Genomic DNA, 17,057 nt, shown 5'->3' on the forward strand with positions numbered 1-17,057 from the left:
TTCCACTTAGACTTGTAAAAAAAAAAAAAAAAAAACAAAGAGATATCAGTCATTAAAGCAGCAAAGCTCCAGGACAGCTTTTCAAGCAAAACAGGGAGTTAAAAGATGATAGGAACTGTATGTGATGGTCAGAGCCATCCACCCCACTAAAAATAATCAGAAATAAACACACATACATAACTAGGAATGAGTCCCAGTTAGTACTGTAGTGGTGACGATGAGAAACCAGTCTTTCCTGGAGCAGAAAACAGCCTTTGCTATGCAATGGCTCTACCTGCTTCAAAGGAAGTGGAACTGGAAGACCCGACACCCCAGCACAGCACGAACGCAGGCTGCCAGCTCGCAGCAGGGTGACTGCAAAAGAAGGGATACCAAGATGAAGCCACGACAGCTCTGTGGGAGAATAAGACCTTTTTGGCCATGCTGCACAGTTCATGGGAAAACACAATCTCTCAGAAGCCAGCAAAACAGTCCTCCTTTCTCTCCACCATTTCCCTCAGCAAGATTCATCATACAAGAATTAGCATGAAGCTTTCGTATTTGCTGTTGCCCGTTGTATTCCAAGACAGTCACTCCTTGTATAGCAACTCATTATCACTCACTGAAGGAACGGCACTCTGAGGGCACTTTATTTCTATTTAGGCATGAAGCAGGAAAAGAAGGGAGACTTCTGTTGCAGGTCTGCTCTGTCTAAACCCTCTGCGCCAAGTCCCCATCAGGAGAGTCATCTTTTTTGTTGCCTTTTTTGTTGTTGTTGTTGTGAAGTTCAAAGCCTCTGGAAATAGACTGCAGTAATGGAAAGGTTGGCAGAACTAGCTAAGAATATTGCTAATGTTTACTTTATTAAAGGAAAACAACCAACACCACACAATGAAAACAGGCCAATTCATTCTATGTATTTAGGCTCTGGCCCAAAACTGGAGTGAAGGCAACGTATAAATAGAGGCGTTGTCAAGAAGCAGCATGGTGTAACCTTCAGCCACAGAGCAGCTCTGTCCCTATCACAATGGCTTTGGCCAAGCTCGTAACCAGCAGCTTCCTCAGCCGTGTCTGCAATACTGCACCACGGAGCATATGGCAGTTTTACAACTTTCAGCTTCTTCAAGGGAAGGACAGTACGTATACACCTACGGACTGCACGTGTCAGCATGTGCCCTGGTCATAAAGAGAGCTGTCAGCAGTAACATAATAATTACAGTCTGGCTGGCAATCCCGTATTGTTTTGGAGCAAGACTGCATGCGATCCTTCCCAGGCAGGAGGCTCGCTCCCAGCACCAGGCAGGCTCATCACCTGGCTGTGATCCATGGTCCAGCATTTAAGAGGACAGAGGACCACCCACCACAAAAGACATACCACAGGGCTCTAGCAGCATACAGCTGCATTAAGGTATTTTGGTATTAAGGTATACTGCTATTTTGATCTCTCGCCCTCAATCCTCCACTTCCTTCGATGACCACAACCTCTCTGATGCAAGGTCAAATACATACTTAAAATGACATGCAATAAATCAAGTCCTGGCTGCAGTACCAAGGCACCTATACACTACTGCCATACAGATCACAAGTAAAGCAGCATGTTGAACCAGCTGCAGGAACACAGTCTGGTGCCAGCTGATGCCTTGGGCAAGTGCAGAGCTCTGCTGGTTGATACAACATTGATAAACATGCAACATTCGGTCACAAACTACATTCAGAGCCAGTCGTACCAGCAGTGAGTTGCAAACACGGATCAGAAGTTTGAGTTTGGACAAGCTGCAGAGAGAGATTTCAATTTCATGTGCAAAGATTAAGAGTTTGAAGAGCGTGGGCAGAGGGGGTCAGAAAACACCACAACCCCTCGCTTTGGACCGTTGGTATTAGCTGAGGAATATGTAAGAGAGACAATTACTGTATGTGAGAACTCCCGAGGGGTTTAGAGAAAGGAGGGAATTTAAGAATTTAAGGATTTAAGGAAGGAGGGAAAGTAGCCACCAGAGTGCCACTCTAAGGTGGTTATACACCGAAATCCAAATAAATATTCAGGTTGTACCTTAACTGAAGGAGTAAGAACAATTCAGAGAAATTTTTCCATCAGCTGTGCACAAGATTATAGAAATGGGTTTTGGGACAGTTCAGAACAACCCGGTTTATGTAAGCAAACCTGTTTTAATCGAATACATTTTAAAATACGCTTATATTGGTTTAAGCTGCTGCAAAACCACATTAGACTGCTGAGCGCAGTGTAACAGCTTGATTAACATACTGAAATGGCTCTACCCAAGGTCAGACAAGGAGCAGAGACTGCACAAGGGAGGGTGCCAGATCGCAAAGCCACAGGTAGAAGAGAGCAAGAGAAAAGTCCTAGAGCAGCCAGCAGTTCCCTGGGCTTAGGCTGCCGCGGAGCCAGCACTCGTTACCTTCTGCTGCCCAAGCTTAACCACAGCAGGTTAAGGTGCCCACAGGGCACTGCGGGCGCTAACTTACTTCGCTGCTACAGCAGTCAGAATCTACATTTAAACAACACAGAAGCTAAGTGGTGACTGCAGCAGAGACGTTCCTAGTGGTACAACATGACCTCAGGAAAATCCAGGACTGCAGCGTTGTGCCGTGGTTCTGGCATGCAGGGAAGACGAAAGTGGGTTTTAGCCTTGAGATGATGCTGCTCTCATCGTGGTCCAGCCATGGGCACAGTACTCTGAGCACAGGGCTGGCCCCATGCACCCATGCTGAACTTTGACACTGGCCAAAGGCAACCAGCAGACTCTAACCTCCTGGCCGTCTCCCATGCAAACACATTTGCAGCCCTGCCTGCCTTCCAGCAACGTTTCAGACACTGCACTGCAATACACCTAGTTTTTGTGCTGTTAGTCGCTAGCTTCTATTTGTAGCAGATCTCCCTCAGTTGCTGGCTTCACACATCATACAGCACACCACTTTTAGACCTAGCAGTCCCCTCTACCTTACAATTTCCCATTGTGGTGTCTTCCAGTGGCACAGGGTAATACTAGTGCCAACTCTACAGCCCTACCAACTCCAGTCTCTCTAGCCCCACTGCTGGCACAGGGGTCACTGGTAGGGGGAAAGAAAAAAAAAAAAAAAAGGAGAAAGAAAAAAACCCAGCAAGAACAAGTGCACAAGTGCACACACAAATTTACATGTTGGCAATCCCCAGCTGCCACCAATCAGGGTGTGCCCTCTAAGTTGTGTATCAGGCAGATAAGCATGCATAGGTTTCAAGGGAATCATAGTAGAGCTGCTTAACATCTAAATCAGACAAGCAAACCAAAATAACAAAGCAAAACAAGAAGAAAAAGCATTAGGCTAATTTGATGCAGGTGCCTAAACCTGAGCACCAGTTCAGATACGACTAATAGTTGCAGTCACTAGGATGAAAATGCAGAAGCTGTCACTGGTCATGAGCATACATACATTTTTATCCTGTTCTAAAAGCCACACTCTGCCTTACTTTAATTTTATATGCACTAAGCACCAGAAAAACCACTTCCCAGTATGTGGGGTGGGGGTAGGAGAGGAAGAAAGAGACCATTCACTCCTCACTGAATACAGGATTCAGTAGAGTCGAGACTTTACCCTCAGGACTTTGCAGCTCTTCCACTGATCCTTACCAGGCTGCAACTTACAACACAAACCTGTAATCAGCCACATAAACAGCAAGAGGCAGACAAAGATGTTTTCCTGTCCCAGAGAAGTGACCCTTGCCACCTTCATGAATTCCCCATGCTTCAGCAATAGGATGGGGAACCATCATACCGATGGTGGAGGTGGGGGGAGAGGGCTGCTGTATGAGTTCGTTGAAGGTGTACCTATAAACTTGGCATAACCCTGGTTATTGTTCATTTGGTAGAAACCCTGAAGCACATTCTGCTCATGACTTGCAAAAGAAGTGAATCAATGTGAAGAGTTTGCATAGGTTCATTAGAGAGGCAGCCTCTTACCAGCCTCGACAAACTTAGGTCACGGGTACGGAAGTATTGACAAATAAAACTCCCACTGACATTAATAAGAAAAGTTAGCACTTCCTGCCCAAAAGGACACTGAAACACAACAAAACCGAAGTTTACCTTCTCTTGAGCTGACTTTACAACACTAAGAACTTGTTTAACTTCTAGCTCAAGTGGTTCTGGTGGGTCATCTTCCTCAAACGTAAGCAACTGTGAATCCTAAGAAATGAGGAAAAAAGAAGCATCATTAGGTGACGAACCCATCGCTTGAAAACAAGTGACAAAAATGCACTGCCAGTGAAATTCCTGGAAGAACCAGAGACAGAACTGCAAATGTATGTCAAAACTTGTATGTATTAATTGCACGACACCTCACTACATCATACAGGGTAGAGCCTGAAAACCTATACTTAGGACATAACTATGGGCCTAATCATAACTGATCTTTCTCTGTAGCAGAATATCAAGGTACACAGCACAGTGCAGAACAAAGCCCAAGAGCAGCAACAGAGTTTAGCGAAACTGCACTTCTTGAGTAAGGATTAACCAGTGGTGTAGTTTTAAAAGGTGTTTTTTTGTCCAGCCTAATAATACAGCTGCACTAGGCTATGCCGAAACTAAGAAAACCCAAACATCATCTTGCAGAGGTGAGGAAAGAAGCCTTCCCCTCCCCAGTCCTTCCTCATGCATGACGGCAGCTACTCTGTCTTCACATTGACAGAAAGGAAAAGACAGCGTATACCTGATTTGGCAGTGAGGTCATACTTTCAGAGACATCAGCACTCGCATTCCCCACCTGCTACCCACACTGAGCAGTCAGCGCCACTTCCCTCGTCACCCGAGATTGTTTTGCACGCAGGAATTTCATTAGCAGTGCGCTGCTGGCATTGTTTTGGGAGGCTGACAGCAGGAGCCATGCCACGCTGCAGTGCCAGGCAGTGAACTCATCACAAGAGACGGCTCCAGCTGCTCTCCTGGGGAGGGAGGGTATGCGTGCCCCTGTCAAAGTGGCTTTGGTCTCCGGCTGGGGACGGGAAGCTGCTGCTTGTTTCTAGCTACTTTCAGTTCCTAGCACCTGTGCCCAAGCTGTCTGGGCTCTCCTCTTCCACAAGCACAAGGCAGACTTTTGTTTTTTAGCACAATCAATGCTTTCCTAAACTGCACTGTGCAATTTGAGAGGGCAGACGAATTATTTTCTTTCCACTGCCCTAACTTATGGTGATGTCTGGAAAGTGTTAAACTGCTTTCCTTATCTTTCACACACACGTTGCCCTGCTTTTCCGTCTCCCCCAGCCTGCCCCCTGACATGTAAGAAGAAAGCATGCTGAGGCTGCTGGGAGATGAACCTCCTAGACCTAAGGAGAGGGCTGCACACAAATTCGGAGACCTGGATACATACCGCTTCCCAGAAAGTTTAGCCTCAGCACTTTCCACTGACACAGCAAGGGTTCAGCCCTTGGGACCAGGGAATGAGGTTGCCACGGCCTCACCTAACCTCCTCGCCTCTTAGAACCGGGCATTCCCTTACAAACCACCGAGCGGGATGCCACGCTGTGCCCTAGCAAGAAGGGCAGGACAGGATGGGAAGGGATGCCACGTTTTGTGCATTTATCTCACCTGGATTAAAAGCAAACTAATGGAAACCCGAGAAGCCCAGCATCCCGTAGGGGGTCTGGAAGAAGGTAGCCCCCAGCGTTACACTGACACGCACGGGGGTTCAGCGTGGCCTAAGACAAGACGAGGGAAGCCCAGCTCTGGGAATTATTTGCGGGAGGACCGGCCGCAGGCCCCGCACCCAGGGCAGGAAGTTTCCATCGTTTCCTCCACCCCGTGCCCGAACAATGTTATCGTCGGCGCAAGCCCCTGCCAGGGGCCGCGGGGGTCACGGCTTTCCTCCCCATCCTTCCCTGCTCCCACGCGTGCGCCCACGGCCGGCTCCTTACTGCAAATCCCTGCCAAGCGGCAACCGAAGGGATGCATACACACACACGTATACAAATACACACGCGTATACAACTACACGCACACACATATAGATGTATGCGTATCCACACGCACACGTAGGGGCAGCAACACACCGGCAGGCGCTGTCAGCACCCCCATACGCCTTCCCAGCACGTCCCGGTGTCCCTACAGCCGCCCCTCGCCCCGTGGGGGGGAGAGTCCCCGCCGGCACAGCAGCACACGCCGCCCTCGTCCGCCCCACGGCCGGCAGGCCCATGGGATGCCCCACGGCCGGCAGGCCCACGGCCCCAGCCCGGCGGGCGCGGGGGAGCTGCCGGCGGCGCCGACCGAGGCTCCCCGGCCGGGGCGGGCCCCGTTTCCCGCCCTACAGCCGCCCCTCACCTGCGACCCCGGCACTCACCGCCCGCGCCGCCGCCTCGGCACGGAGCGCCGCCACCCAGGCCCGCCGCCACTGCCGCCGCCAGCTGCCCAGCGACAGCGCCCAGGCCAGCACCGAGCCGCCCTCCTCCAGCAGCTCGTCCCGCCGCGGCGGAGGCAGAGGCGACGGTGGCGGCGGCGGCCGGCGCCGCCGCCGCAGGGCCAGCAGCACATACTGCACCAGGTAGGCGGCGAGGGTGGCCAGCGCCGCCACGAAGAGGGCGACCAGCGCGCCCCAGCGCAGCCCGGCCAGCCCGCCCGCCAGCCACGCCATGGCTGACCATAATGGGAGCTACGCTACCGGCCCCCACCAAGGCGCGCACGGCGGGGCCGGGCAGCGGCAGCCCGCGCAGGACCCGAGCCGGGAGCGGCGGCACGGCGTCTGTCCGTCCGCCCGCCCGCCTGCCTGCCTGCCCGGGGACGCTCCGCTCCACTCGGCTTGGCTCCGCGCCGCTCCGCCCGCCCACGGCGCAGTCCCAGCCCGGCCCGCCCCTACCGGCAGGGCGGCGAGGGGAGGAGGCCCGGCCCCGGCCCCGGCCCCAGCCCCAGCCCCAGTCCCTGCCCAGCGGTGCCGGCGTGGGCGGCGGCAGGGCGGCCCGCGGGCGCGGCGGGGGGCTGGCGCGCAGGCCGCGGGGCCGTGCCGTGCCGTGCCGGTCAGCCCAGCCCAGCCCAGCCCACTGCACCGCACCGGCCGGCGGCGGGGGGCGCTCGGCCCGCGGCTCCCCCCGCGTACCGCGGCGCAGGGGGCGAGGGGCCGCCTGGTGCCCCGCGGGGCGGCTGCGGCGGGAGGGAGCGGCTGCCGGGCCGCTTCCTGAGACTCCGCTGCTCGGAGAAACCATTTGCCGACCCGGGCAGTGCTGTGGGCAGAATGGGACGGGAAGAAGGCCTCAGTGCAAGAAGGACACGGAGTTGCTGGAGCGTGTCCAGAGAAGGGCAACGAAGCTGGTGAAGGGTGTGGAGAACAAGCCTGATGAGGAGCGGCTGAGGGAGCTGGGGTTGTTTAGCCTGGAGAAGAGGAGGCTGAGGGGAGACCTTATCGCTCTCTACAACTACCTGAAAGGACGTTGTAGGGAGGTGGGTGTTGGTGTCTCCCAAGTAACAAGGGATAGGACGAGAGGAAATGGCCTCAAGCTGCATGAGGGGAGGTTTAGATTGGATATTAGGAAAAATTTCTTCGCTGAAAGAGTGGCCAGGCATTGGAGCAGGCTGCCCAGAGAGGTGGTGGAGTCACCATCCCTGGAGGCGTTCAAAAAACGTGTAGACGTGGCACTTCAGGGGATGGTTTGGGAGACATGGTAGCGTTGGGCTGACAGTTGGACTTGATGATCCTAGAGGTCTTTTCCAACCTTATCCATTCTACAATTCTATAAGGATGGGCAAAAAGGGGGAGTTTCAACAGAGATAGCAGGGCTGGGGAGGCAGTCAGAGGCCTGGGAGAGATGCAGGTGTCAAACTAATACTTTTCCTTGTTTTTCATATAACAAAGGTTTCCCCTTACATCAGTGTTGTTTAGTGATGCCATTTGCATGCTAACAAACAACTGCAAGTGAAAAATCAAATGAACAGGCTGTTATGCCTTTGTGCACAACAGGTAAACGTGCTAATGCCAGCTCGTGGGCAGAGCAGGAGTCAGCTACGAAACAGGCTGACTTTTTCCCTCCAGAAAGACCAGGTAACCTTTGTGTTCCAGAGGCTGAACCTAGTTTCTGTCAGAATTACGAAGTCCAGTGGATAAAATTGCCACGCTGCCCCTAAGTAGCGAATGGGCGTTTTGTGAAGGTACGCCTTTACCTAACAGGGTAACATCTGTGCATCTGGGATGTGCCTTCCCACTCGCTGCTGCACAACGCTGTGGGAACAGCTAAGGAGATGGCGAGGCATTTTATTTTTCACTCTGCTTCCTATCAGAGAGTGAACAAAAGCTTCCCTTTTCTTCCTGGTGCCGCAGCATCTTCTCTGCAGAGGATGTCAAACCCGCCGGTAGCAGAAAAAAACATTTCTGTGTTTCATTGTGATCTGGAGCGTAAATTCAGAGTGAAGTACTTTCTGCAAAACATGGTGAATTACTGTTGTTATTAGTAGGAGGTTTACAACAAAGGGGAGGAAATTGTCTTCTGATATTAAATAAAAGTTTCATAATTATTTATTTCTGTCATGCTCATTTTTAGTAAGTTCCTGTTCGGTTTTCAGAGTGCCACCTTATCAGCTCATTGCTATTTGTGTCCTGATTTTTCCTCTGCTTTTCTTTGCCTGCTCTGTTTCTTTCATAGTGACTTTATTTACCTGTGGCAGCTCCCAGCTGATGAACCTCACTTGTATTTTTTGCCCAATCCACATGCTAAACCAATCAGCAATTAAGTCATTGAGGTTGGTAAAGAAATGTCACTCTAAGTTCTTGTTCCACTCGGGTTTAGGCTATTGCCACTGTAGCCTTAAAGAGCAGAAACATCTTTTCATTGCTGGAAACTGGAATTCCAGACCGTCAGAGTGCGTGCCATGAATCACAGAGGGGAATTAACACGGGTCTCGCAGCAGCTGGCTCTGGCGTGCCTCCCAGAGTAGCCGTGCAGATGGCAGGTGCCGAGGCATTGGAAGCCGTGTGGGCTCACAGACCGGGCAGCAAATGCTTTTTTTGCTGGACATTTTCAAGCAAATTGACAACTAGAAGCAGAGGTAAAGAAAAAAGGGCAGTGAGTTGTATTACAGAATCACTGAATGGTTGAGGTTGGAAGGGACCTCCGGAGGTCATCAGGTCCAAACCCCTGCTCAAGCAGGGCCACCCAGAGCTGGTTGCCCAGAACCATGTCCAGATAGATGTCTTTTGCACATCTCCAAGGACTCCACAACTTCTCTGGGCAACCTGTTCCAGTGTTTGGTCACCCTCACAGTGAAAAAGTGTTTTTCCTCATGTTCAGAGGGAACTTCCTGTTGTTTCCATCTGTGTCCACTGCCTCTTATTCTGTCACTTGGGCACCACCGGAAAGAGCATGGCTCCATCTTCTCTGCACCCTCCCTTCAGATGTTTATATACACTGGTAAGATCCCCCCTGAGCCTTCTCTAGCATCTCCCCTGCCCCAGTTCTTTCAACCTTTCCTCATAGGAGAGATGCTCCAGCCCCTTAATCATCTTAGTGACCTTTCACTGGCCTCTCTGCAGTGGAGACCCATCGCTCCAGGTGTGCCCTCACCGGTGCTGAGTAGAGGGGAAGGATCCCTTCCCTCAGCCTGCTGGCAACACCCCTAATGCAGCCCAGGATGCCATTACCCTTCTTTGCTCTAAGGGCACATTGTTGGCTCATGTTCAATTTGCTGTCCACCAGGATCCCCATGGGGGTCCTTTCTACAAAGCTGCTTTCCAGCTTGTCGGCCCCCAGCGTGTACTGGTGCATGGGGTTGTTCATACCCAGGTGCAGGACCTTACACTTCCCCGTGTTGAACTGCATGAGATTCCCGTCAGGCCATTTCTCCAGCCTGTCAGGGTCCCTCTGGATGGCGGCACGACCCTCTGGTGTATCAGCCGCTCCTCCCAGTTTGGTGTCATCTGCAGACTTGCAGAGGGTACGCTCTGCCCCACCATCTAGATCATTACCGAAGCTGTTGAACAGGATTGACCCCTGGGGTACACCGCTAGTTACAGGCCTCCAAGTAGACTTTGCGCCACTGATCACCACCCTCTGTGTGCAGCTGTTCAGCCAGTTTTCAGCCTATCTCATTGTCTGCTCATCCAGCCCATACCTCATCAGCTCCTCTATGAGGATCTTACAGGAGACAGTGTCAAAAGTCTAGGTAGACAATGTCCACTGCTCTCTCCTCATCTACCAAGCTAGTAGTTTCATTGTAGGAGTTTATGAAGTTGGTCAAGCATGACTTCCCCTTGGTGAAGCCATGCTGACTACTCCTGATGACTTTCTTGCTCTTCATGTGTCTGGAAATGGTGTCCAGGATTAGCTGCTCCATAATCTTCCCAGGGATCAAGGTGAGGCTGACTGGCCCGTAGATCCCAGGGTCCTCTGTCCTGCCTTTCTTGAAGTTAGGAGTGGAATTTGCCTTCCACCAGTCCTCAGGCACTTCTCCCAACCACCACCTTGCAATGACATCTGTCAGCTTCCTCAGCACTTGTGGGTGCACCCCATCAGGGCCCATGGATTTACGTGTGTCCAGATTGCTTAAGTGTTCCCTGACCTGATCCTCTTCCACAAAGGGTATGCCTTCTTTGCTCCAGATCTTCACCTTGGTCTCTGGGGCCTGGGATTCCTGAAGGGCTGTTACAAGAACATTTAATACAGTATTTATGAATATGGGGGCTAGGCCTCTGGGGGGAGGAACAGGTTATTGCCTGAGAAGAGATTTGATCGTTTTGTGCCCTAAATACATTGTCCACATTTGCACCTTTAAACTGCAAACTCAGCAGGTTTGCTAGAACATGATTTCAACTGCTGTAGTTAGTTTACTTCATGGGTGTACAAAGAATGGGCTACTCAGAGGTCAAAGCACTTGCCTGGGACACAGGGAAATCCCACGCTCCATTCACTGACCAGCTGCCTTCTGCCTGCCTGACTCCAGGCAGGTGATTTACAGTACACCTCTGTGATACCAAGGAGCAAGCTGCTGAGATCTCTAGAGATCCTCAACGAGAGCCAGGGTGCTATGTTAGCACAGCACCTTACCTAGGTTAATTGACCCTGCTGAGAGACTGGATTCATTAGCTGGGCACATTCATTTTAAGATCGAAACCGGTATGTTTGCTCAGTATTGCACGGTGCTGTGCCAGCTTCTCTGCAGACAGCTCAGGGCTAATACAGCACTCCACTGTGGCAGACAAGCCTGCCCTTAGCCTGTCCCATGTTCCAGTTCCCCACATAGGCCATGCAGACAATTTTCTTTAACTGGCAGGAATTTTGTGAGTCTAATTAGTGAATATGAAATGATGGGAAAGAGTAAAAGATTACTTTTCCTTTACAGAATTTTATCAACTACCTTGTTACTAGGAATATTTTACATTTTTACTTTTGAAGTATAGCAAAAATATGTGGCAGCTAATATTTAATTATTTTCCTTTTTCGTGCACCTGTGAACTTGGAAGAGCCCTCTCTCAACATTCAGGATCTCACCCATCAAAGCGTAGCTCTGGGGATGCAATTAGTAAAGTAATTAGTTTTTCATAATTCCACGTACTTTGAAGCTGGGAACTGTGATTCTGTCTTGCTCCTAGGCTCTGCAATGTGCTGTATTTCTATAAAGTAACTTCTATATTTCCCAAATCCCAGCTTTTCTTTCAGTTAGCAAGCGTCTATCTCTGTCAGTGGTGGTTGCAAAGCCAGTTTGAAAAAGGCAAAGTGAGTGAGATCAATACAGAGTTGATTTTACAAGGGTTCTGGAACAAGAGAGTTATAAATGCATCATTCATCACAGCTACCCCACGTGACCTGTTTTGGTCCTTTGAAGTATGAATTTCATTAACCATTTCACTCTGCGTTGTAAAGGCAAGAAGAAAACTGCAGATCTGTAGCTTACTCTAACCTAGTCTATGCTAGGATGTTTTGCTGGTAGAGCTACCATTGGCGCATGAACAAGACAGAAATATCTCACCCATTAACTAGTGCTGCCAGGTTCCTCATACATCTGAGTTTCCAGAGATGCTCTTTTTCACCCCCTAGACAGAATGTGGGCCCTGACTATTTGTTTGAAATTTCCAGATTTGTTGGAGGTGGGTGGTGCTAGATCTGAGACTACTCTGAGTCCCATAATATAGATATAAGCAAAAGGAGCAGAATGAGGTCATAGTTATTTAATCAATTTCATTTTTAGAGCTGTAAGCGGAACAACAACAAAAAAAGCGCCATAGGTTCAATCACTGCAATTAAGTGATCACTTATACAGCTACAATGCACAGAGAAAAAGATCAATCCAAACCTTCCCCACTAATTCTCTGTCTCTGAGCCCCGGCATAGTTTTTTACACACATGGAAGAAAGAGAAGGTTCATAAGAGGCCATACATGCAGTCTAACGTGAACCCTGAAACAAGTGCTTTGTCAGGACAGTATACAAGTGTAAGAGGTGCTTATTTTAGCCAGACTGCACTTTGGCCAGCAGAGCTTTATCCAGTGTCCCAGGACTCTGTGTGATGCCACCTTTACCTGTGAGGTAGCTATAACCATGTCTTCTTTATGAGATTTTACTAGCGTTAAGTCAGCCTGAGGTGACAGCACACTCTTCACAGACAGGTCTGCTGGCAGTAGACCTGTTAATCTTCACACCTGAAGCTGAACCCCTCAGCATGTTACATCCCATGGGAGAGGGGACCATTTTCCCTTTCACATGTAGCATTTCAGCCTCCCACTTTTTTACCTGTTGGGCCAGGGGCAGGTAACAGGCATGTCCTTCTACCTGCTGACTGTGACAAGTTTGCTCAGGAGTTGCGGGGCAAGGAGGGGTACAATGTTAAAGCCAGAAGATGAGTTCCTCCATTTGGTCCTGCCCTTGCACGTACTCTCTGGTCTGTTTTCTGTAGCCCCTTCCTAGGTGAGATTCAGCATGTGTGACCCATCTTGTCTCACGTGACTCAACATACCAGAAACGTTGTCCCCTGCTTTGCAACAGCTGTCTGAGAAAGAGAGTGATGGGTGTGCAAAGGGCTGGAACAAGGGCCACGTGGGATGCCCAGAGAAGCCGTGTTGGAAGATGGTCAGCAGTCTGCCACCAAAGGAGATGCCACTAAGAAAGCTTTCATAACCAGGAGGTAGCATGGGAGCAAGGAGGCTAGCACTGGGCTGGGTCTTGACCTGGAATCACTCCCCGAACTCCATGTCTTCCAGAGAACACCCTCTTCTTTATGAAGGAGTCTTGCTCCATACAAAAAAGGCTCCCAGAAGGTGATATCATTAGACCTTCACTTTGACTAATTGCTGTTATTTTTGGTTCTTTTACAAAATCAGGAGATATCTGATCTATCCAGGCACCAATTTCTATTGCAAAAAAAGTAAGATATCCACCATGGCCACATAGTAGAAAAACTTCAATTTGTTTAGGTCCCAAATGCCTACATCTCTTAAGTGCTTAAGAAGGCATAGCCAGGAGCTGAGTTTTTAATTAGACAGGAAAATTGCTCTTATAGCTTTGTTATTATATACGTTATTAACATACAGGCATGGTCCTAAAAAAAAAAATCCTGAAAAAACAACCATGCCCCATAAATATAAATGTTGACAAATTGGCTAAATTTCAAAACAAATGGGTTGCAATGTTTTATTTTCACCAAACTTATTTTCAGGTACGTATTCAGATATAAAGCAAAACTGCAAAGCCATGTTTCAATCCTATTAAAGCAACCAGGGACCCAACTTGGTACACCTTGGATACTTGTGCTTTCTTCTGAAGCCATTCATGCACCAAAAATACAGTCTATCAAGGGAAAAAAAAAACCCAACATGAGAAAGCACCCAAATATTGGCACTATGGTGTTTGTATTCATTGTAGCACATCAGTATTTCACCCATTGATTTTTAAATGTCTCATAATTTTTTCATATAATTATTTTGCTTTTCTCTGTAGGACCACACTTTTCCAACTCTCCAACATCCAGTAAGTGGTCACAACTTTGCAAAAGGAGCAAAGGCTAACAACAGTAATTTTGTCTGTAATTGCTGATCATTTCTTTTACTATTTGTATCTGGCACTGCAATGGAAAAAGGAGAAATATTTTTGAGGGCGTTATTTTTTTTCTATGATGATGACTCTTCAAAAATATATTTACTAGACTTCAGTGAAACACCATGAGTTTTTAGAAACTAAAACATGACAGACAAGCTTCTTTTATTTTCTTATTTATTGTTACCTGCTGGAGCCAGTTATATTCTCTCCACCAGAGAGCGCAAGTATCACCAGAGGTGATGGTGCTGGGATGGTGAGACTGCTGTACTCTAAGCAGTATTGTGAGCTGCCTTCCTTAAGGACCACAGTCTAGACACGATGGGTGATTCCAGCAACACGAAGTTTCATGCCTGTGAGTTAACTTAGGCTCAAAGTTAACGTTGTGCCCAAATGGTTAAGGCTTCCTTTGTCTAAGATAGATCTGAAGAATCTCCTGACAAGAAACAACTGGAGAGATTCCTGCCTCTCCTTCCAAATCTTGGAAGTCGGCCCAGGAGATGCTGAATTCCCAGGGACAGTGTGCTCCTCCCATGCAGTACAAACACTCATGTGCTCCTCAGACACATGCCTGAGGACACTAAGACCAACTGGCTTTGGGAATGTTTGGCATCAGAAAGAAGAGAGGACTTGGTAAGTAGTAGAAGAGATCTTAAAGTGTTAGACTGAGAGCAAAGGCATTTCAAGCAATGTAGTAGGAAATAAATAGCAAGAGTATGAAATAAAATAAAGGCTTGTGAAAAATCTTAGAACCCATACCTTCCTCTAGAACAGCAAAAATGCTCCAGCTTAGCTAGGTGGCTACGAAAATCCAAGGGCACGTATCAGTTTTGTGTTGGATGTCATCCCAGGGCACATCGCCACGGGTACTGCGCTGAGGCTAAAACACTTAAGAGTCTGGAGCGCGTGGGTACAGGCTCACTCACAATACAGTTATGCAGATCCTGCCGGTTACCTGAAGGAGAATGCAATGTGTTACGGCACAGGCGAAGGGTGAAAAGCCTTTAACGCCTCAGTCATGAGTTCACGTAATGTTCAAGTGTGTTGACTGTACGTTATCATAGTAGGTGGTAAACTATAACTAATCCTCTTGCATTTTCTTAGGCAACTGTCCGCGCTGCAGAAACCACTGGGATAGACTGGCCTCCTCCTTGGCAGTCTCAATAGGGAGCCAAGGATTGAAGAGTCCGGAGGTGCACCTCCTCTCTCCACTCCTGGCTGTCCGTTAGGCAGAAACCATGGTGCCTAGTGAAGAAAATACTGGAGGGGACAGCTTTTAGACAAAAATGTTTTATAACATGCCTTTGACCTAACAGGGAATTTTCTCCAAACCCGGCAACTGCTGTGTAAGACAGTCATATTTAAACACAGTCACATGCATTTTTGTATACATACATCCATGCATCGAGAGAGACAGGGGTTCACCTTCTGTGTGGTGCTTTCAAGTGTGCCTCTTCAGGTGGGTGTGATGTTGCAGTCTGTTGTTTCTGACTTCTCCTGTACACAGTGTTAGAGGCACATGATAGATTGTAGGATCATCTCCATAAAATGAAGGTTTTATGTGGTTCTTCCCCTTGGTAAGGTGGAGAACACATTAAAGTATCTCCACAGGTATAGTTGCCAGACCTGGTGATGCCCTCAGATGTGCAGTTTTCAAAGCCTGTTCCAGGAGGACCCAAACTTCCTCCAATGCAATATTGTAGGGGAAATATTATTAAACAATCTTTTGGAAAGTTTTTGTTCCCTTAAAATCTTTCAAAGACTTCATAGCATAGAGGAATGGAAGCAGTTAGAGGGTGTTAGAAAGTGTCAAACCCCAGGGACCCCTGGCTGTTCATTAGGGAAGAAAGGAAAAAGCGGGAACCAAAGAGCCATATTCATCACAAATGACACCTTAAAACAGAGGTTGATTTTTTTTTTTTTATTGTTTTGGCAGGGCCACAGCATGCTCTTTTCTGTATCTCATGTTCTTCTGCTGTTGTCACCCTACTCTCTTCCACCTCTTCTGGCTTCTTGCCCCTTGTTCCTCCAGGCACCTGCCTGTGGAGCCTGCAAATCTCAGTATGGTCTCTTCCATCCAGCAGAAGCACCCCTAGATGCCAGTAGTCTCTGCAGGTCATGCTGCTTCATCACTGCCTCATTTTTAACACCAGTGCATTTCATTGGAGAGATACATGTTGCTGGATGAGAACCTATGCCCTAAAATATCATCTTAAGCTAATGACTACAACCAGGGCTCCATGACGTCAAAGAACTGTATCCATCCTAGGTCCTGGACTGACAAGACATTAAGAAATTGTTAAGGGTTGTATCAAAACTGCAGAGGCAATTTAAAGCAAATCCTTTGTTAACAGAAACTGGCTTTGCATTCACTGTATTCTTTCAACACATGTAAAATGAAGGGGAAATAAACGTTGTGTGTTGCTTCATTGCAGCCAACACCTTGAAAATGTCTGTTGCCACTGTATGTCAGGACTGGAAACAGAAATATTATCGATGTTCGTCTAATAGTAGAAATTACCCTGATAGTGTTTGTGTACTAAAGAAAGAGTGATAACTGGAAACATCCTGTGAATGGCAGAGTAAGTAAAAGTTACTGACTTGCTTTGTCTTCAAAACAGATCGCTGGAATTAGAAAAAAAAATAAGCATGAAAAAAGGAGCAATACTTATGGCGTTATGAGCATTTTCTTATCATTTTGGTTTGCTTCTTGACATTTCTCTCAAATGTAGGTTGTATGGTCTCCAGAACAGACATTTTCTGTGAAGCATTTAAGCAGATGTTAGACTGCTCTGAAACTGTAACAGAGGACTGTATGCAGATTTTAACTGGAAGCAGAGAGCCAGAGGGGTTCCTTACAACTGAAAGGAGAAAGAGGGAGCCAAACCTTTGGCGATCTACCACTCTGCGAACAAGTCAGAGAGCAGCTCTCCCCCCCTCTCTTTACCTTTTTCACAGCCCATCTAACTTCTGATGAGCAGGGATGCTCCATAGAGGGACAGGCCAGGAGCCCTTTGTCCCTGTTTTCAAAGAGATTTAAGGAGCATCAAAGATCCAAATGTTCTTGGTCTTGGAGTGCCCTTTCA

The 17,057-nt window shown here is 48.4% G+C and overlaps 1 protein-coding gene across 1 annotated transcript in view; it reads right to left on the reverse strand.

Annotated features, from left to right (window-relative positions):
* Window positions 1-6,842, reverse strand: part of C2CD2 (C2 calcium dependent domain containing 2) — a 42,928-nt gene extending 36,086 nt beyond the window's left edge. Inside the window, exons 1-2 of the mRNA XM_064472300.1 lie at window positions 6,307-6,842; window positions 4,062-4,160 (exon numbers count right to left, since the gene is read on the reverse strand). Coding sequence (XP_064328370.1) covers window positions 4,062-4,160; window positions 6,307-6,597 — 390 coding nt within the window. The 5' untranslated portion in view covers window positions 6,598-6,842. The remainder of the gene's footprint in view (window positions 1-4,061; window positions 4,161-6,306) is intronic.
* Between the last annotated feature and the right edge of the window lie 10,215 nt (window positions 6,843-17,057).

Source organism: Phalacrocorax carbo, chromosome 1 (assembly GCF_963921805.1).
Source record: "Phalacrocorax carbo chromosome 1, bPhaCar2.1, whole genome shotgun sequence".
In the NCBI taxonomy this organism is placed as follows: domain Eukaryota; kingdom Metazoa; phylum Chordata; class Aves; order Suliformes; family Phalacrocoracidae; genus Phalacrocorax; species Phalacrocorax carbo.